The 19,867-nt window shown below is 47.2% G+C and overlaps 1 protein-coding gene across 1 annotated transcript; it reads left to right on the top strand.

Annotated features, from left to right (window-relative positions):
* The first annotated feature begins 107 nt into the window (after positions 1-107).
* On the top strand, positions 108-16,164 carry LOC137535212 (gastrula zinc finger protein XlCGF57.1-like). The gene is made up of 4 exons (XM_068257027.1): positions 108-341; positions 2,522-2,619; positions 4,824-5,046; positions 13,881-16,164. Exons 1-4 carry the CDS (start codon positions 308-310, stop codon positions 15,032-15,034), a joined length of 1,509 nt encoding a protein of 502 aa, XP_068113128.1. The 5' UTR covers positions 108-307; the 3' UTR covers positions 15,035-16,164.
* The last annotated feature ends 3,703 nt before the right edge of the window (positions 16,165-19,867 follow it).

Below are 19,867 nucleotides of genomic sequence, written 5' to 3'. Positions count from 1 at the left end.
GGTGACTTCCTATTACAAGTGGAACGCATAGACATGAAGTTATGGAACGCAGAGACAGGAAGTCTGAGGACACAGAGGAAGCTCTAGGCAGAGGTGAGATGATGTCAGGAAGTGGAGAGCAGCCATTGCTGGAACTGGCAGCCGAGGAAGTAACAAGACACCTGATGTTATTGTAGAGAATTTCAGGTTTTTTTGTCCCTCTGGTGAGGTCCTCTTAATCCTCCATAACCTGCCAGGAGGTCTCCATGTATTTCTCTATTTCTCTGTGCAATAGTGATACTATATAGAACACTTCCAGAAGGACACCATGATGGAGAATCAGCCACCCCTCACATCACCAGGTAAGTAAGAGGAGAGAGCAGTACGCAGGGTCCACCTAGATCAGGGGTCCCCAAAGTTTTGGGTCGAGGGCCGGGTCAACATACTTCAGACTGCTGGGGGGCCGGAGTATACATAAGATAGAGTGACCAGACGTCCCGGATTGCCCGGGACACGTCCCGGATTTGGGGTCCGCTGTCCCAGGCTTAATGAGGTCCCGGGAAACGTCCCGCTTTCAGCAGCGGGACGTCCCGGCCTCGGGACTCTGGCCACTCTCTCCTCAATGAACTGGCAGCGGCGTCTATAGACGCCGTGCCAGTTCATTGCCCGCAGCCCCGCTCCAGCCTCCTCTTCCGGTGTCTGTTTCCGACACCGGCAGGCGAGCAGGGCTACGGCAAGATGGCTGCCGAAGCCCTGTACTGGAGACCTATTTGTGTCACTAGTACAGGGCTTCGGGCGCCATCTTGCCGTAGCCCTGTCAGCGCGGGAGAGAAGAGCAGGAGGAGGAAGACGGTCCCGGGACGGAGCAGCGCGCCAGAGGCCGGACACTTCTGCCAGGTGAGTAAATGCTTTCTTTTCCAGGTGAAATGTTTGCCCGCATTGTTTCTTTTCCAGGTGAAATGTTTGCCCGCATTGTTTCTTTTCCAGGTGAAATGTTTGCCCGCATTGTTTCTTTTCCAGGTGAAATGTTTGCCCGCATTGTTTCTTTTCCAGGTGAAATGTTTGCCCGCATTGTTTCTTTTCCAGGTGAAATGTTTGCCCGCATTGTTTCTTTTCCAGGTGAAATGTTTGCCCGCATTGTTTCTTTTCCAGGTGAAATGTTTGCCCGCATTGTTTCTTTTCTGGTGAAATGTTTGCCCGCATTGTTTCTTTTCTGGTGAAATGTTTGCCCGCATTGTTTCTTTTCTGGCGAAATGTTTGCCTGCAGTGCGTTTCTTTTCTGGCGAAATGTTTGCCCGCAGTGCGTTTCTTTTCTGGCGAAATGTTTGCCGCATTGCGTTTCTTTTCTGGTGAAATGTTTGGCCGCAGTGCGTTTCTTTTCTGGTGAAATGTTTGCCCGCAGTGCGTTTCTTTTCTGGTGAAATGTTTGCCCGCAGTGCGTTTCTTTTCTGGCGAAATGTTTGCCCGCATTGCGTTTCTTTTCTGGCGAAATGTTTGCCCGCAGTGCGTTTCTTTTCTGGCGAAATGTTTGCCTGCATTGCGTTTCTTTTCTGGTGAAATGTTTGGCCGCAGTGCGTTTCTTTTCTGGTGAAATGTTTGCCCGCAGTGCGTTTCTTTTCTGGTGAAATGTTTGGCCGCAGTGCGTTTCTTTTCTGGTGAAATGTTTGCCCGCAGTGCGTTTATTTTGTACTGACATGTTGCCCGCATTGCGTTTATTTTGTACTGACATGTTTGCCCGCATTGCATTTATTTTATACTGACATGTTGCCTATTGCGTTTATTTTCTGGTGTCCGGGGTAACTGTTACTGCATTTATTATTTAATGGTCATAGATGGCTATGTTTGCTGCTTTGTGGTTACGGTATACTATTAGCATCACACAGTTTCTGCACACCCATGATACAAAGTCTCGTTTGTCCACATCATGGCGTAAACACTGCTTTCTTATGCCTCGCTGTTACATCATTACGTTAGCTCCGCCCATACAATGTCATGGCCACGCCCATTTTTTCGGCGCGGCCCCCTCCCCCAGTCTTCGCCGCTGCGTGCTCCTCACTCCTTCCCACTTTTCGCCGCGGCGTGACCCCTGTCATCGTGTGGGGAGGCGCAACGGGGGGTGGGGGGTGGGAATGGGGTAGGAGTCCTGTACATAATGCAGGATGGCATTGGAGCATTATACATTACCTGCTCTTGGCACATTGCAAGTGCCATGCGTGCCAGCTAGTCCCCATGCAGCTTCCGGGCTTTTCACATGACATAGGGCTGAAGCCGCGTGATTATTGGCTGGCTGCACAGGACTTGCACACTGAAAAGGAAGTGAAGAGAGACATCATGCATAAGTGCCCCGGAGCCAGTATGTATAAAGCCCTACCGCTGCTCTGCATTATGTACAGGACCAGGTCTCTCTAGCTCCTGTTCCCCCAGCACCATGATGAAAGGGAGGGGGTAGGGGGGACAGATCTCTGCTGGGGGCCTGGCCCAAAGTAGTTATGTCCCTGCATAGAGACAATGTATTCAGTCAGTGTGTGTGTGTTTCCTACAGATGGATCCAGTAACAGAAACTCACCAGAGAGATGTACAGGTCCTCTTTATTCCTGGGATTGTCCACAGGAAGATCACACCATCCCCCGCCATTATCAGGTAGGATGAAAAAGAAGGTCTAGAAGTCAGAAATTGAATAACATAGTCTCATTTTATTAGTGTTAACTAAGGATAAAACAGCGAGTACAAAATTTGCATGAGTGTTGGTGGGCGCAATCCACGGCAGAGAGTGGACCTTACTGATTCACTGCACGCTGCTTTCTGTCTTCTCCACACTTCCACTTTCACAGAGGAATTTCCAGCTGTGAGCGGAGGTGTCAGGAAGAGGGAGAGCAGCGTGCAGCGCATTGACAAGAGGCAGTGACATAGGTGAGTTAGCACTCTCTGACGCGGCTTGCACCCACCAATATTCCCGACTGCTTATACCTGGTGCTGATGTGTAAAGCATTTTATTCTAAAATTGTATTTTGCATCGAAAAATAAAGTTTTAAGAGGTACAGGTACAAACGCATAAGATCACACATCAAATATCCTTACACAGTGTGTTTTTTTTATCTGCCACAAAATACTTTGCACTTGTATGTTCAAGCATGTATATTGATAGTAATTATAAAGACAACTACTTTTACTTCACTACTCAAACACTCAACACCCAAGATTTCTAAATCTTCTCTCTACTGATCTGTACATAACAGTAGTTTAATTAAGGCTGTGGAGTCGGAGTTGGAGTCGGTGGTTTCATAAACTGAGGGGTTGGGAGTCGTATGATTTTTGTACCAAATGCACAGCTCTGGTAAGTATTAAACTAAGGAGTTGGAGCCATTTTAGGTACCTGGAGTTGACGTTGGTGGTATCATTAACTGAGGAGTTGGGTAACTTTTGTACCGACTCCACAGCCCTGAGTTTGATAGAATAAAATATAACATATGTTGGTCCGCGCTCGGCAGCTACACTGCGCCGGCTACAAAATCACCGTAATTCGGGTGCTGGCAATAGCCCCACCCCAAATGACGTGCAGAAGGGAGGAAATGATGTGATCAATAGGGAAATATATTTTGTATACTCCCTGAGATTAGCTAGCGTCTCTCGGCTTCTTCCTGTTCCCAAAATGCCTGCGGCAGGAACATGTGTACTCATATAAATGTTCATTAGGTTTAAGATCATAGGGGTTGATGCAGAAAAGGCCGGTAACATTGCATTCCACATGGCTACATTACCAGCCTGTACTGTACGCAGTTCGGCAGTAGTGTAGCACGCGTTACTACTGCTGTACTGGGTGTACACTGTTTACGCAGGTTGCTATGGTAACGCTCTCGCGCTATTGGCACAACGAGTGTTACTAGGTTCTGTACAGGCCGGTAATGTTGCTGCGTGGTGTGCAATGTTACCGGCCTTTTCTGTATCAACCCCTTAGACTCTCACATGGTCTGACTCTTCAACTCGATGAATACTGTTTTGTCCATTAGATGAGATTTTGAACTTTTATAGGTGTGAAATCAACCAAAAAGAACAATAAGTAAATAAGCAGTAAATATGACAAACCTATGTTAATCTTTGTCTCTGTAATGCTCTTCATTGGCTGCCAATTAACCAGAGGATCCATTTCAATCTCTTAACTCTAATCTACAAAGCTCTCCACAATCTCTCCCCCCTGTACATCTCTGCACTAAGTTTCCAGATACCATCCCAACTACAATCTCAAGATCTGTACACAAGCCCCTTCTCTCCTCCTCTAGAATCACCTTCTTGCATTTACATACACAAGATTTGTCATGTGCTTCACCCCTCCTCTGGAATCCTCTTTCAAAACACATGCTTAACTTTCCAACGTTTGAAATCTCAAAGCACTCCTTCATACACTGTAAATGAGGCAATATCCCTTCATTGTCTGGCCAAGTAATGCGCTTTACTAAATATAGCCTAAAAACACTTCATATCGTATACCACTCTGCCGCTTGTTTCCTCCTTATTCTTTTAGAGTGTAAGCTCACAAGGGCAGGACCTTTTTTTTGTTGGAATTTGCTGTACATTTTATTTATCATGTTACATTTGTCGCTGTAATTATGATGTCAACCATTTCTCTATTATGTACCAGTGACAGTATTTTGTGTATACCGTTATCTGTATTATTTACAGTGTGTACATGTATGTATATTTTTTTACTCTGTACAGCACCATAAAATATTTTGGTGTTTTATAAATCAATAATATTGAAAATAATGAAATCTATTATTCTGTATCAATCAATATGTTGTCATTTTGATGTTTCAGCATTTAAAAAATATATAATTTTGTGGCTGTAGGATGAAGAACAAATAGTTATGAAAAATGAAATTAAAGAGGAGGAAGAGGAAGAAGAGATGTATGTGAGGGATAACCAGCCATTGACAGAGGAGGATATAATGAAGGTGACGATTAAAGAAGAGGAAGATGAGGAGACGTATGGGTGGGATGATCAGCAGACAGAGGAGGAGGAGGAAATAAAGAGTACTGTTAAAGAAGAATATTCTCTAGCTCTAAGCACAGGTCAGGAATAAGTACTGGAAGAAAATAGATTATAAATGTTCATTGAGTAACACACTATACAGAGGACAGCCAATCCATATCACCTTGATCATAAATTGATTGGAGGTAATTTTACTGCCCAGGCAGCACCTCTCAATTCTGAGCAAAAAACGGTTGTACCTGGTTCTCACCGTGCACTTTCCTGTCAGATTGACTCCACTCCTCAGTATAACACCATAGTACTAACAAATGAGGAGGAGATGCTGTACATCATATGAAAGGCCCATTTCCATTCCCTAAGTATAACACCATAGCACCAACAAATGAGGAGGAGATACTGTACACCATATGAAAGGTCCATCTCTATTCCTCAGTATAACATCATAGTACCAACAAATGAGGAGGAGATACTGCACACCATATGAAAGGTCCATCTCCATTCCTCAGTATAACATCATAGTACCAACAAACGAGGAGGAGATACTGCACACCATATGAAAGGTCCATCTCCATTCCTCAGTATAACATCATAGTACCAACAAACGAGGAGGAGATACTGCACACCATATGAAAGGTCCATCTCCATTCCTCAGTATAACATCATAGTACCAACAAACGAGGAGGAGATACTGCACACCATATGAAAGGTCCATCTCCATTCCTCAGTATAACATCATAGCACCAACAAATGAGGAGGAGATACTGTACACCATATGAAAGGCTTGTGACGCCGGGCGACGCCCAGTCGTCCGAGGATTCGCGGCCGATTGTCCGATCGCAACCGTGATCGGAAAACTGACATTCTTTATTTTTAAAATAGAAGTTTTTCCTTCCTGCCTTCCCCCCCCCCCCCCCCCTTTTGCCATGAGGGCTGAATGGGCCTGCGTTAGCATATGGCTAAAGCAACCTGGTTTAGCAAGAAATCCTGTTAAGGCTCCCGGAAAAGCTCTGGTGACACTAATGTGCTAATTGGGCAGAGCTGAAATACCAACAGAGTCTATTCAACAGGGGAAGCTAGCACAGCATGAGGTCTATTGACACCTACATTCCTCCCAGTCTTGACGGCACCGACTAAACTGAGTATGGAATGCATGGTGTTGATAACTTTGTCACATTTTGCAAATACCATCCATGGGAGGAATATGAAAATTACATAATTTTGTTTCCCTAATTCTGTAGAATATGGTGATACTAGACATAGCCAGGTAACCCGAGCAGGGGCTGAGATATGAATAATGGGGTCCCCGTGCGCCCCAAATATTGCAAGTTTGATGTCCTATGAACGTGTATTCTCAGCCCAATCTGAATATGAAATCGGTTTGCATGTGCGACAAAACCCCGGCGGGGTATGAAATTGGACATATTTTGTGGATGGCTGGAAGTTCCTCCCCTGAGAACTCACTGCCTGACACGCCCCTGGGCTGAGCTTGAGACTCCGCCCAGAAATGTCAGTGCTCAAAACTGATTGCATGAGGACCCCCAGCCAATTCCCCCACTTTCCATCATACCGAAAAGACTGCCACTGCTTGGGGAAATAGCAGTGGCCATCTTGCAGGCGGAGCAACGGCCATGTGGTTCGGCCATATTGCGAACTAACTGCAACAAAGGAACTTTGTCTTTTCCCGAACGGACTTTCCACAGAATCATAAGTATTCGTTCTTTTTATCCCTTTTTCTTTTATGTACTGTGTTATCACTGTCTCTCATCGTTTAATTGTTCACGATTGTCTGTATATATTAATTATTTATATTGTAACAAATAAAGGCTTTTTAAAAGGTCTTTACCTCTCAGTAAAACCTTCTATTCAGTATACACAGACGAGACCTAAACTTCCAAAGGGACGCTACTGTTTTGATAGATAGATAGGAATTGCACAGTTTTAACCGGTTGTTTGTTTCACAGGTCTATAGCCAGTTAGCAGTTTTCTCTGGGCTGATAGAAAACAGAGATGGTGGCAAATCTACCCCTGGGTTGGAGTAAAAGTGTATTTTCGTAACCTCACAGGCTCCCTACTGCGTCGTGACGCTCAAACTCCGCCAATTCTACGCAGATTGCGTCCATAGCTCTCAATCTGTGTGCTAGAATCGGATCGGACGGTTTTGCGTGTTCACGGCCAGTGGGGCTCTTGTGACAGTGGTCGGCAGCGTTTGGGATCTGTGTGTGCTGATAGTATCTCAGGTAGGGCTATCGAATTAGCCCTATCGAGAAACGAACTAATTCGTTGGTAGTGACTGAGTGCAATATATTTTTCATATATACAGAGAGACTGTGTAACCAGTACCCCTCCCCTAAGTTTTCTTTTATTTGGCATGGAAATGTCCGGAAATTACAAGGTCATGGTCCTATCCGACCTGCAGAGTCTGTGCGAGGCGAGAGGCATGGACATCCGCGGCAAGAAACAGCAGGACCTGATAACGGACTTGTACCGATGGGATAGCCAGAATCTGCGGACGCTGGAGGTGTCCACTGTGGAGGACACCGGCTCATCTAACGCAAGTCGAGGGGAACCAGAGACTGAAGATCCTGTGCGTACCGAGGTTGAGCAACCCGCGGGCAATGCGGCAACAGATACGCAGGAGGCTGTCAGTGTGATCCCCGACCCCAGAACCCCTGAAAGTACTCGCCTGGAACCGGCCAGTACTGGACTGTCCAGTTATGTTGATCCAGTAATGCAGCAGGCATTGCAAAAGCTGATGGAAACTGATGTGGACAAGTACCTGCAGTACATGGCGGAGCAAAAGCGAGAGGAACGCCAATCTGCAGAGGCGCGGGAGAGACGACAGCATGAGCTGAACATGGCGAAAGTGCAGCAAGCCAGCCGGAGTTCAACGCCCAGCCTCCCTGCTGAAGGGACTGCCGCTCCAGTAAGTGCAAAATTTAAATTTGCTATTATCGAAAAAGACACTGACATTGACTTGTTTTTGAGGTCTTTTGAAAAGGCCTGCCGTCAGTATCGTCTGTCCCAAGACCAGTGGGCCAGACATCTGACACCCTTGCTGCGCTACAAAGCGCTTGATGCTTTCTCAGAGCTGCCTGTGGAAAAGGACAATGATTATACCGCTATAAAAGGAGGCTATAATCACTAAGTACCAGCTGACGCCAGAAGCCTACCGGAAAAGGTTCAGGTCCTGGCAGAAAAAATCTACTGATTCTTATCAAGATGTGGTCAGCAGTCTGCTCACCACACTCCGCCAGTGGACGCTAGGCCTCACTAAAGGGTCTTACGGTGTCCTGGAGGACTTAATCGTCCTGGAGCAGTTTCTGAACATTTGCCCGGCTGATGTACGCCAGTTTGTGCTGGAGCGCCGACCGGCGTCAGCGACGGTCGCTGCAGACCTCGCTGAGACCTTTGCAACGACCAGGGTGCCGGAGACCCGCAGGACTGCCCCATCTAGCTGGAGAGGAGGTCAGTCCCACAATTTTGCAGACTCTCCTACCTCTGTGAGCCGTGCGCCCCAGAGGCCCTCCAGCGCAGCTGCTGCGTCCAGGCCTGCAGTAACCGAGGGCATCACCTGTCACTTTTGCCGCAAGCCCGGACACATGAAGTTTAACTGCCCGGAGCGGAGGCAGACAGCGCCAGCTCCTGCACCACCTACACCTCGCCCACGGCAACTGCCGCCAGCCAGCGCACCCCAGCCGGGAGCACCCAACAACGTCATGTTCGCAGGTGGGAGAGGGATCCACTCCGCTACGAGCAACCACCAGCTGGTTACAGTGAACGACCAGCTTGTTACCGGTTTCCGCGACACTGGAGCGGATGTCACCCTGGTGCGTGCGCACCTGGTCCCGACGGAAAATATCCTCCCTGACAAATACCTTACCCTCACTGGAGTGGGGGGCACTCTTTCTCGCATTCCCCAGGCTCGGGTGTCCATCGATTGGGGGGTGGGGGTTCAAGAGAAGGTTGTTGGGGTCCTGGACCAACTGCCGGTCCCAGTTTTGTTGGGGACCGACCTGGGCAAGCTTGTGTCCTATTATGAACCTGCCCCAAGCCCCTCAGACTGCCAGGAGGGAGACGGACTCTCCGCCCACACTAAGGTACTTTGCACCAAGGGGCAAGAACAGGGGGGAGGTGGGTTGAATGTGCCCAGTCCAGGGGTACCGAGTCCAATAGTACCTGTGTCACAGGTACCTGTGTTTGATATACCGATTGTTTGTGATGAAAATGTTGTTGTACCTGTCACTGTAATTCATGCATGCAGCCAGGATGTGAGTAATGCCAGTATGTGCCAGTCTGAAGGTGTACCTGTACTGGCAGTAACACGCAGCCGCGCTGCTCAGAACCTGGGCTCAGAGCAGGTGGAAGAGGTTCCGGCCTCCTCCCCCTCCTCTGACCACAGGGATGGTAGCCTTCAGCCACTAACTGCATATGCCACGGGCCAGCTGGCTGAGAGCGAGAGTGCTGCATTTGTGCAAGCACTCCAGACTGACCCTAGCCTCGAGGCACTCAGAAGACAGGCTTCGGAGCCCCTCACGAATGAAGATACCTTCAAGGTATATTGGGAAGGTGGTAAGCTGTACAGCGAGCCTGTACAGCCCACCGAAGGTGAAACAAGTGTGGGTACCAAGTTGCTTGTGGTACCCAGTGCCTTCCGGGGGCATGTGCTGAAGTCCGCACATGACATTCCCCTGGCAGGGCACTTGGGAATCCACAAGACACTTGACCGTATCCAGGGTCATTTCTACTGGCCCAGGATGCGGATCGATGTGACCAACTATTGCCGCTCATGTACTGTTTGCCAAAAGGTAAAACGGGCTGGGAACCCCCGCAAGGCTCCCTTGTGTCCACTGCCAATCATAGGTGAGCCCTTTCACAGAGTGGCAGTCGACATAATTGGACCATTGCCCACTCCCAGCAGCAGTGGCAAAAGGTACATCCTGACGGTGGTGGATTACGCCACCCGCTATCCTGAGGCCATGGCGCTTTCCTCCCTGAGGGCGGACAAGGTAGCAGACGCGCTACTTAACATTTTCTCCCGAGTCGGGTTCCCTGCGGAGATGCTCTCCGATCAGGGATCCCAGTTTATGTCCGAACTCATGGAGGCCCTGTGCAAAAAGATACACATGACGCACATTGTCTCCAGTCCCTACCACCCGCAGACCAATGGACTGTGTGAACGGTTCAACGGGACGCTGAAGCAAATGCTGACCACGTTTGTTGAGTCGCAAGGTGGGGACTGGGAACGATACCTGCCTCATCTGTTGTTTGCGTACAGGGAGGTGCCGCAGGAGTCAACCGGGTTTTCCCCGTTTGAACTCCTGTATGGGAGGAATGTCCGAGGACCCTTACAATTGATGCGGGAGACATGGGAGGGCAAGGGCGACCCCACTGATGTCTCCGTGGTCGATTACGTCCTCAAGTTCAGGGACAAAATGGAGTCCCTGTCCGCAGTAGTGACCAACAACCTGGCCCAGGCTCAGGCCAAACAAAAAGCATGGTACGACCGCACTGCTGGAGAGCGGTCATTTGATGTGGGTGACAAGGTATATGCCCTTCTTCCCGTGAGGCAGAACAAGCTGCAAGCAGCCTGGGAGGGGCCTTTTACTGTAGTGCAGCGGTTAAACCCTCTGACGTATCTAGTGAACATGGGGGGCAGGAAGCAGAAGAGCTTTCATGTAAACATGCTGAAGGCCCACCATGACAGGACCCAGTATGCGCTGCCAGTGTGCAGCCGGTTAGAGCAGGGAGAGGCAGACCCCCTGTTAGACCTGCTGGCTGACGTACGAGATGTGGACGGCGACCTAAACGTCAATCCACAGCTCGCCTCAGCCCAGCAAGAGCAGTTACAGAAGGTGCTGGGCCAGTACCAGCACACCTTCTCCGGTATCCCGGGGCGGACCAGTATGGCGGTGCATGGGGTAGATACAGGTACCCATCCCCCCATCAGGCAATCCGCTTACCGTGTCTCTCCCGAGGTACAGGCGGACATGCAGAAGGAGGTGAGGGAGATGCTGGAGTTAGGGGTGGTTCAAAAGTCCAGTAGTGCCTGGGCAGCCCCTGTTGTCCTGGTCCCCAAGAAGGACCAGACAACTCGGTTCTGCGTAGACTACAGGAAACTGAACGCCATCACCACTACAGACGCCTACCCCATGCCTCGCATTGATGAGCTGCTAGATACACTGGCATCAGCCAGGTACCTATCAATCATGGATCTGAGCCGGGGGTATTGGCAGATACCACTTGCACCTGACGCGAGGCAAAAGTCGGCCTTCATCACCCCTTTCGGCCTCTTCGAGTTCACGATGATGCCCTTTGGGATGAAGAACGCCCCCGCCACGTTTCAGCGGGCCGTGAACGACCTGCTAGAGGGAATGCAAGGGTTCGCTGTAGCGTATCTGGATGACATTGCGGTGTTCAGCCCCACCTGGGAAGAACACCTCAAACACCTGTCCCAGGTACTAGAGAGGCTGGCCATGGCCAATCTGACGGTTAAACCGAGTAAGTGTCAGATTGGCATGACCGAGGTGCAGTACTTAGGTCACCGGGTGGGGGGTAACACCCTGAAACCTGACACGGGAAAGGTGGACGCCATCCTGGCATGGCCTCGACCTATCACGAAAAAGCAGGTCCAGGCGTTCCTGGGGACCGCCGGCTACTATAGGAAATTTGTTCCCGCCTATAGTACACTGGCGAAGCCCCTGACCGATGCCACTAGCAAGAAGCACCCCAAGGTTGTTAGCTGGACCCCCGCTTGCGAGAATGCCTTCCAGGCCTTGAAGCAGGCCCTCGCAAGCGCCCCTGTGCTTCAGGCCCCAGACTTCAGTCGTCGGTTTGTGGTGCAAACCGATGCCTCTGACTACGGTCTCGGCGCAGTCCTCAGCCAGGTGGATGGAAAGGGGGATGAACACCCTATCCTCTACCTGAGCCGGAAGCTCCTGCCCCGAGAGGTAGCCTACTCCACAACTGAAAAGGAGTGCCTGGCGATCGTGTGGGCCCTACAGAAACTGCAGTCGTATCTGTACGGCCGCTCCTTCACGATCGTCACTGATCACAATCCCCTGAGTTGGCTAAACCGTACTGCTGGAACCAACGGCAAGCTCCTACGGTGGAGCCTGTCATTGCAGCAGTACGACTTTACGATCCAACACAAAGCAGGCAGCCGACACCAAAACGCTGATGGGCTGTCGCGGTGTCAGGGGGAACCCGACCCAACAGCGCCAATAGCTGCTACGGAAGGCGTCCTGTTGACACCTCCCTGAGCAGAGCTCGGGAAGGGGGAGGTGTGACGCCGGGCGACGCCCAGTCGTCCGAGGATTCGCGGCCGATTGTCCGATCGCAACCGTGATCGGAAAACTGACATTCTTTATTTTTAAAATAGAAGTTTTTCCTTCCTGCCTTCCCCCCCCCCCCCTTTTGCCATGAGGGCTGAATGGGCCTGCGTTAGCATATGGCTAAAGCAACCTGGTTTAGCAAGAAATCCTGTTAAGGCTCCCGGAAAAGCTCTGGTGACACTAATGTGCTAATTGGGCAGAGCTGAAATACCAACAGAGTCTATTCAACAGGGGAAGCTAGCACAGCATGAGGTCTATTGACACCTACATTCCTCCCAGTCTTGACGGCACCGACTAAACTGAGTATGGAATGCATGGTGTTGATAACTTTGTCACAGTTTGCAAATACCATCCATGGGAGGAATATGAAAATTACATAATTTTGTTTCCCTAATTCTGTAGAATATGGTGATACTAGACATAGCCAGGTAACCCGAGCAGGGGCTGAGATATGAATAATGGGGTCCCCGTGCGCCCCAAATATTGCAAGTTTGATGTCCTATGAACGTGTATTCTCAGCCCAATCTGAATATGAAATCGGTTTGCATGTGCGACAAAACCCCGGCGGGGTATGAAATTGGACATATTTTGTGGATGGCTGGAAGTTCCTCCCCTGAGAACTCACTGCCTGACACGCCCCTGGGCTGAGCTTGAGACTCCGCCCAGAAATGTCAGTGCTCAAAACTGATTGCATGAGGACCCCCAGCCAATTCCCCCACTTTCCATCATACCGAAAAGACTGCCACTGCTTGGGGAAATAGCAGTGGCCATCTTGCAGGCGGAGCAACGGCCATGTGGTTCGGCCATATTGCGAACTAACTGCAACAAAGGAACTTTGTCTTTTCCCGAACGGACTTTCCACAGAATCATAAGTATTCGTTCTTTTTATCCCTTTTTCTTTTATGTACTGTGTTATCACTGTCTCTCATCGTTTAATTGTTCACGATTGTCTGTATATATTAATTATTTATATTGTAACAAATAAAGGCTTTTTAAAAGGTCTTTACCTCTCAGTAAAACCTTCTATTCAGTATACACAGACGAGACCTAAACTTCCGAAGGGACGCTACTGTTTTGATAGATAGATAGGAATTGCACAGTTTTAACCGGTTGTTTGTTTCACAGGTCTATAGCCAGTTAGCAGTTTTCTCTGGGCTGATAGAAAACAGAGATGGTGGCAAATCTACCCCTGGGTTGGAGTAAAAGTGTATTTTCGTAACCTCACAGGCTCCCTACTGCGTCGTGACGCTCAAACTCCGCCAATTCTACGCAGATTGCGTCCATAGCTCTCAATCTGTGTGCTAGAATCGGATCGGACGGTTTTGCGTGTTCACGGCCAGTGGGGCTCTTGTGACAAGGCTCATCTCCATTCCTCAGTAGAACATCATAGTACCAACAAATGAGGAGGAAATACTGTACACCATATGAAAGGCTCATCTCCATTCCTCAGTAGAACATCATAGTACCAACAAATGTGAGGCGATACTGTACACCATATGAAAGGTAGACCATCAATTATGACTGCTGACTGCAATAAATGGAACATGATTGTGTTGTTACTAATAATAATTTTACCCCAACAGATGGCCAGAATATGGGGATCCCCTCGGAAGGACATCTTACCTCCCCTCCAGATGATGCTTCAGAAGATAATGGCGTCACACAATGTTCTCCAGGAGGAAACCCCATTACTGAAAAAACACATCACAGACTTTACCATGAGGAGATATCATCGGATCCCTCTAATCCTGGGGAATCTTTTGAGAGATCCCATCCTGTGACCCCAAATACCCATCCAGGAGGTCACAGTGAGGAGAGGTCACATGACCCGTCTGATTCTGAGGAATCTTCTGGTAAATCTCGTAGTATCAGACATGGAGGGGATGAGACGTTTCAATGTTCTGAATGTGATAAATGTTTTACAAAGAAATCACATCTTGTCGCCCATCAGAGTAAGCATACAGGGGAGTTTCTCTTTTCCTGTTCAGAGTGTGGGAAAGGTTTCAATTATAAACGGAATCTTTACAAACATCAGAGAAATCACACTGACCTTCGTCGTATCTTTTGCTCAGAGTGTGGGAAAGGATTCCTTTCTAAAGGAGACCTTTACAGACACCAGAGAATTCACACGGGGGAGCGTCCCTTTTCATGCTCAGATTGTGGGAAAGCATTCATGCAGAAAAGTCACCTTCTTAACCACATGAAAATTCACACAGGTGTCCATCCTTTTTCCTGTTCAGAGTGTGGGAAAGCATTCATGGTGAAAAGTCGTCTTCTTAACCACATGAGAATTCACACAGGTGACCATCCTTATTCCTGTTCAGAGTGTGGGAAAACATTTATTTGGAAAAGCAACCTTCTCACACACAAGATAAGTCACACAGATGATTATCTAATTTCCTGTGCTGAGTGTGGGAAAAAATTAGCCTCTAAAGCAGCCTATATCAGACACCAGAGAATTCACAAAGGTGAGCGTCCTTTTTCGTGTTCAGAGTGTGGGAAAGCTTATATTCAGAAAAGCCAGCTGCTAATACACCAAAGAAATCACACAGACGAACGTCCCTATTCCTGTTCAGAGTGTGGGAAAGGGTTCACATCTAAAGGAGGCTTTCACAGACACCAGATAATTCATACCGGTGAACGTCCTTTTTCATGTTTAGAGTGCGGCAAAGCGTTCATTCATAAAAATCACCTTCTTAGACACCAGAGAACTCACATAGGTAAATTTCCTGTATGATGATCAGAGGATGGGTATCATTTAATACACACAGGACCTTTTTTTTTTCAAACACCAGAGAAGTCACATTTCATGTTCAGCTATGGAAAATATTTTCTATAGATGAGAAATGTAGACATCAGAAACCGTATTTACGCTCATGACTGGCTTGACAGTAGCGTCACATATCAGGAATGACCCTTTTATGAACCGTGAATGAATGTCGCCGTCATTACCTCTGGATTGCCACTAGATGTCATCTGTGCAGTCACTGCTCTTCCCATTACATAAGAAAATATCAGAGAGGCACTGCTCTATATAGCCACCCCCCCCCCCCCTTCCTGCTCCCATACAATAATAAAAGGCATAGATTATAAACAGCCATGCATTATTGTATATTGCCATCATTTGGACAGTCTGCTGTGCTCAAAAGCCATTTGTGAAGTACACATTTGGTTCCAGTCATTGCTAAGTTAATTGATTTTTTTGCTGTTTATCGGTCATAAGACTTGTTGGAAAACCTCTGTGGAATGGGGGTGGGACAGGAGTGGTAGGAGATCAATGGGCCATAGCTTTGCTCTGTATCCAGCAGTATAGTGGTTGCAGTTTGATTGCAGCGTGACAGATTTCTGCTGAGACCTCTGAAAATTGAGCTTGCCGTGATAGGAGTCAATCACGATCCAATCAAATTCTAATGAAATAGTAATCGATCAGCTGGGCTTATCGAGCCTTAATTGATCTTCGTATGGCTAGTAGGGATACGTGAGCAAAATCGACAAGCTGGAGGCTACCTATACTGGGGGGAATTTTTGTATACCTATAAAGGTAAGGGGAGGGGGACTACCTCGGACTACATAATACTGGAAGCACCTCTGGCTACATAATACTGGGGGCACACCTAGCAATATTCCTAATTATGGGAGTGGGGGGGGGGCTAATTATGTGTGGGGATTTTTTAATCTAATACAAATAGTGCACTTTTAATTTTCACACCACCGAATTTACCCATTCCACCCCACCTGGCTACTTTGCCACGCCCCCTGGCTGAGAACACTGCAGCCTGTGTGTTCTTTTCTTCTGTATTATTTTACTTTATTCCTGTGCTGTATGAAAAAATAATGAAATAAATTATCAATAAACTTTGAAAAAGATCAGATGTGTGTTTTCCTTTGTGCCTGAAGCTCTGTCCTGTCCTCTGGTAAATAATCCCTCCAATCCATTGAATGACGAGACCCTGGTGGTCCTAACAGGTGATCCGATGCTCCGCCCCCATGACAAGTCATTATGTCATTGCTAATACTTCCCTCAGCTATTGGCTATGTGTAATGCCAGTCATCCTATTTGTAAAGGGCTCATCAGTCTGGACGTGTGCTTATGATCACCATATAGTGTCCTCCACTTTTATAGCAGAGCTGAAGATGTTTAAAAAAAAAAAAAGTTTCACTTCCCTGGGGCTTCTGCCAGCCCCCTGCAGCCGTCCTGTCCCGCGCTGATCCTCAACGATCCTCTGTTCCCCCACCGCAGCACAGTTTTGGTTTGTAGAGTCGCCATCCACTGCACACGCGCAGCCTTCACATTTGCACTCCTGTCACCGGAAGCGTCCTACGCAGTCGCAGTAAAGATTTTCTCATACTGCACCTGCACAGGACACTTATGTACACATTATGAACAACCACCACTCAAAGAACTATATGCCAAAATACTTTATTGGTAGAAAAAAAGCGTGACAGCTGTACAACTGTCCCCCAAACCCCTAAAAACAATAGACATGGGCAATTGTTTGACAGGAGTACTCCTGGATGCATGCACACCCTCACACACTCCACATCCGCACACAATTACGGATCGGCCTATCCCTGTGTATTGCTCATGTGAAATGATGCTCAGAAGAGGCACTCAAGATGCAAGTCCTTCAAATTTCTTCTTAGGACACTTCTAATAATCTCATTGACAAGTGCAAGCCTGCCCGCAACAGATTCAAAAGTCCCTTCTATGATGACAAGCAAACCGGTGTTTCCCAACCGCCATCCGGCTATGGCAACTCCATGACAGGTCAGCTAATGCTGCAGGTCCACTACGACTGTTACAGCCTCGGCCACACAGAGCTCACATGATATGTTACCTCTCTTGCCGTCTCACACTTCGTGTCAGCTGCCATTTGAATACCGCAGCGTTCCGCGGGTCACAGGTACCTGCCCTTTGTAGGATTTGCTCAGAGTCTGCGGCTTAGAGCGTAAGTGTCGTGCATCATGCACCCGGCTGCTCCTCCAGCTCCACGTCCAAGTCCAGACCCACATACACGTTACGCCCACTGTCACATAGGCTTCATCAGTGTGTTTGCGCGATGATAGCTCAGTAGGACGGGTCTCCCTCCCTTTAACCTCGGCAACAAAGCCTCGTTCTAGTACTTCCTGGAATCCTTGCATTCCAGCTTTTTCAAAGTAGACTTTATTTCATTGAAAACTCCTTTTCAGTCCAGAAGCCCTCTAGGAGTGTATATTTAACAACATTATCAGAGTCACCGGCATTCACTTCATAATTTTAGAGCACATTTCATCCGACGTCTCTCCACCACAATTTTCAGCATTATAAAGGAGAATTGATGCAAGAATGTCACATACGTATTTTCTCATAATACAATATTCTTACAGCTTCATGCAGATTCCCTTGCTCAGAATTTTAATCCAAATTCATAAAGTGATCTTGGTACATCTGGTAACATCTGGTGCTGTGTATTCATGTACACTCATCCTCACAACATCTTTCACGACATCACTGCCCACTCAGTTTACTACAGCATAATGGGGTAGAATTCCACATTTTCCTTAAAATGGATCAATCTGCACTAATATTCCTTTAGATGATGAATTAAGTTGAATTCTGTATTTAAACCATTTGGAACCAACATCCCCAGATTATAAATCCATTTATTTTCCATCTGGTACAGCAGTTTTTCATGGCCTCCCCCTCTGATACTTTTTTTTTGGGCCTAACGATCCCCTTAAATTTTAATGAATCTGAATTTTTTTTTCTACCAATAGAGTATTTTGGCATATAGTTCTTTGAGTGGCGGTTGTTCATAATGTGTACATTTCAGTTTTTTCAACCAGCCTTCCCTCTAATTTTTTGAGGTGAACTAAGCCTATTAAAGCGGACCCAAACCAAACATTTTTTTAATTAAAATTATTTAGTTGCACCACTCTGACACATACAAAGATAAGTAAACACTCCTTCAAACCTATGAGCATTTCAGTGCATGCTTTTCACCCTTCTCTTTTCATAGCTAGGGTTATACTGGGGGCAGCCATTAGCAATTGCTCCATTGCCAGACACCATCTACTCCACCAGTTTGCCGGAAAATCCCGGCAATTTGAAAGTAAGGGAGGAGTTCCTCCAATAAATGTAAAATATTTTATATTTATTTGTCATCATGCAGCTGAAAAAAGGCTGCTATTTATTATTATAATTTAGAAAATAGATTTTATTTCTGAAATCTTGTATTTTTAATTTGGGTCCACTTTAAGGGGCCTGTGCACCGGTTTGAAATTGTTGTACCTGCACAGGACACTCCCGGTGCCCGGAGCTTGAACGAGGATGTGTGCGGCAGCGACTATCAACCTGTTAGTCACCCAAACTGAAACTGCGCTGCGGCAGGGGAAAGGAAGATTGTTGAGGACCGGCGTAGGACAGGACGGCTACAGGGGTCCTGCAGGAGCCCCAGGTGAGTGAAACTCTTTTTTTTTTTTAAATCTTCAGGTCGGCTATAAGAGTGGAGGACGCCATAGGTTATAATGGTGTTTTTTCAGTCAAGCATTCATCCTCAGATCTTGCTGCAATTGCTCAACAGAATATGCTACAAGGCAGAGCTGTCCTTTAAAGGGAACCTAAACTGAGAAGGATATGGATTTTTCCTTTTAAAATAATACCAGTTGCCTGACTCTCCTGCTGACCCTGTGTCTCTAATACTTTTAGCCACAGCCCCTGAACAAGCATGCAGATCAGGTGCTCTGACTGAAGCCAGACTGCATTAGCTGCATACTTGTTTCGGGACGGGTGTGATTCAACCACTAGTGCAGCCAAAGAGATCAGCAGGACTGCCAGGTAACTGGTATTGATTAAAAGGAAACATACAGTGGGTTGCAAAAGTATTTGGCCCCCTTGAAGTTTTCCACATTTTGTCACATTACTGCCACAAACATGAATCAATTTTATTGGAATTCCACGTGAAAGGCCAATACAAAGTGGTGTACATGTGAGAAGTGGAACGAAATTCATACATGATTCCAAACATTTTTAAAAAATAAATGACTACAAAGTGGGGGGCCGAATACTTTTGCAAGCCACTGTACATATCCCTCTCAGTTAAGGTTCCCTTTAAAGTGGGATGAAACTCCATAGGAGCTGAAAAAAAAAATCATCCAATAACAAATGACTTATTTAGCTTACCTATCCTGTTATTTTTAGTTCATTGTCAGATTCAGTGGAAATGTAATACGAAAAAAAGAAAATAATATTTCTTCTAGTTTCCCTATGTACTTTTTCTGTTTGAACTCAAAAGTGACATCACGTCTGCCCCCCCTTTTTTTTTCTTTTAATGTAGCTCAATGTTTATTTTCTCAATATACTGCCACAGCTTAGTGTCCTTCCCACAGCAAACACCACCTAAACGTCAGGCTTACTGGACACCACTGGGTAATCTCTTTGGGGGGGGGGGGGGGGGATAAAATTACCTTCTGGTCATAGTGTCCTTATCTTATTCGAAATAGGAAGTGTTCTGTTATTTGCATGCTGAAAGAAGCGTTACTGCACCTAGACCAGGTAAAAAGAAAAAAAAGTCATTGGGAGACTACAGTT

Source organism: Hyperolius riggenbachi, chromosome 10 (genome assembly GCF_040937935.1).
Source record: "Hyperolius riggenbachi isolate aHypRig1 chromosome 10, aHypRig1.pri, whole genome shotgun sequence".
Classification (NCBI taxonomy): Eukaryota; Metazoa; Chordata; class Amphibia; order Anura; family Hyperoliidae; genus Hyperolius; species Hyperolius riggenbachi.
This window is presented reverse-complemented; position numbering and strand designations above follow the sequence as displayed.

Excerpts from the sequence above, each read along its gene's own strand:
- LOC137535212 (XM_068257027.1), top strand. The coding sequence starts at position 308 with ATGATGGAGAATCAGCCACCCCTCACATCACCAG. Across the intron at positions 342-2,521 it reads GCCACCCCTCACATCACCAG|ATGGATCCAGTAACAGAAAC; the intron begins GTAAGTAAGAGG and ends TGTTTCCTACAG. Across the intron at positions 5,047-13,880 it reads TTCTCTAGCTCTAAGCACAG|ATGGCCAGAATATGGGGATC; the intron begins GTCAGGAATAAG and ends TTACCCCAACAG.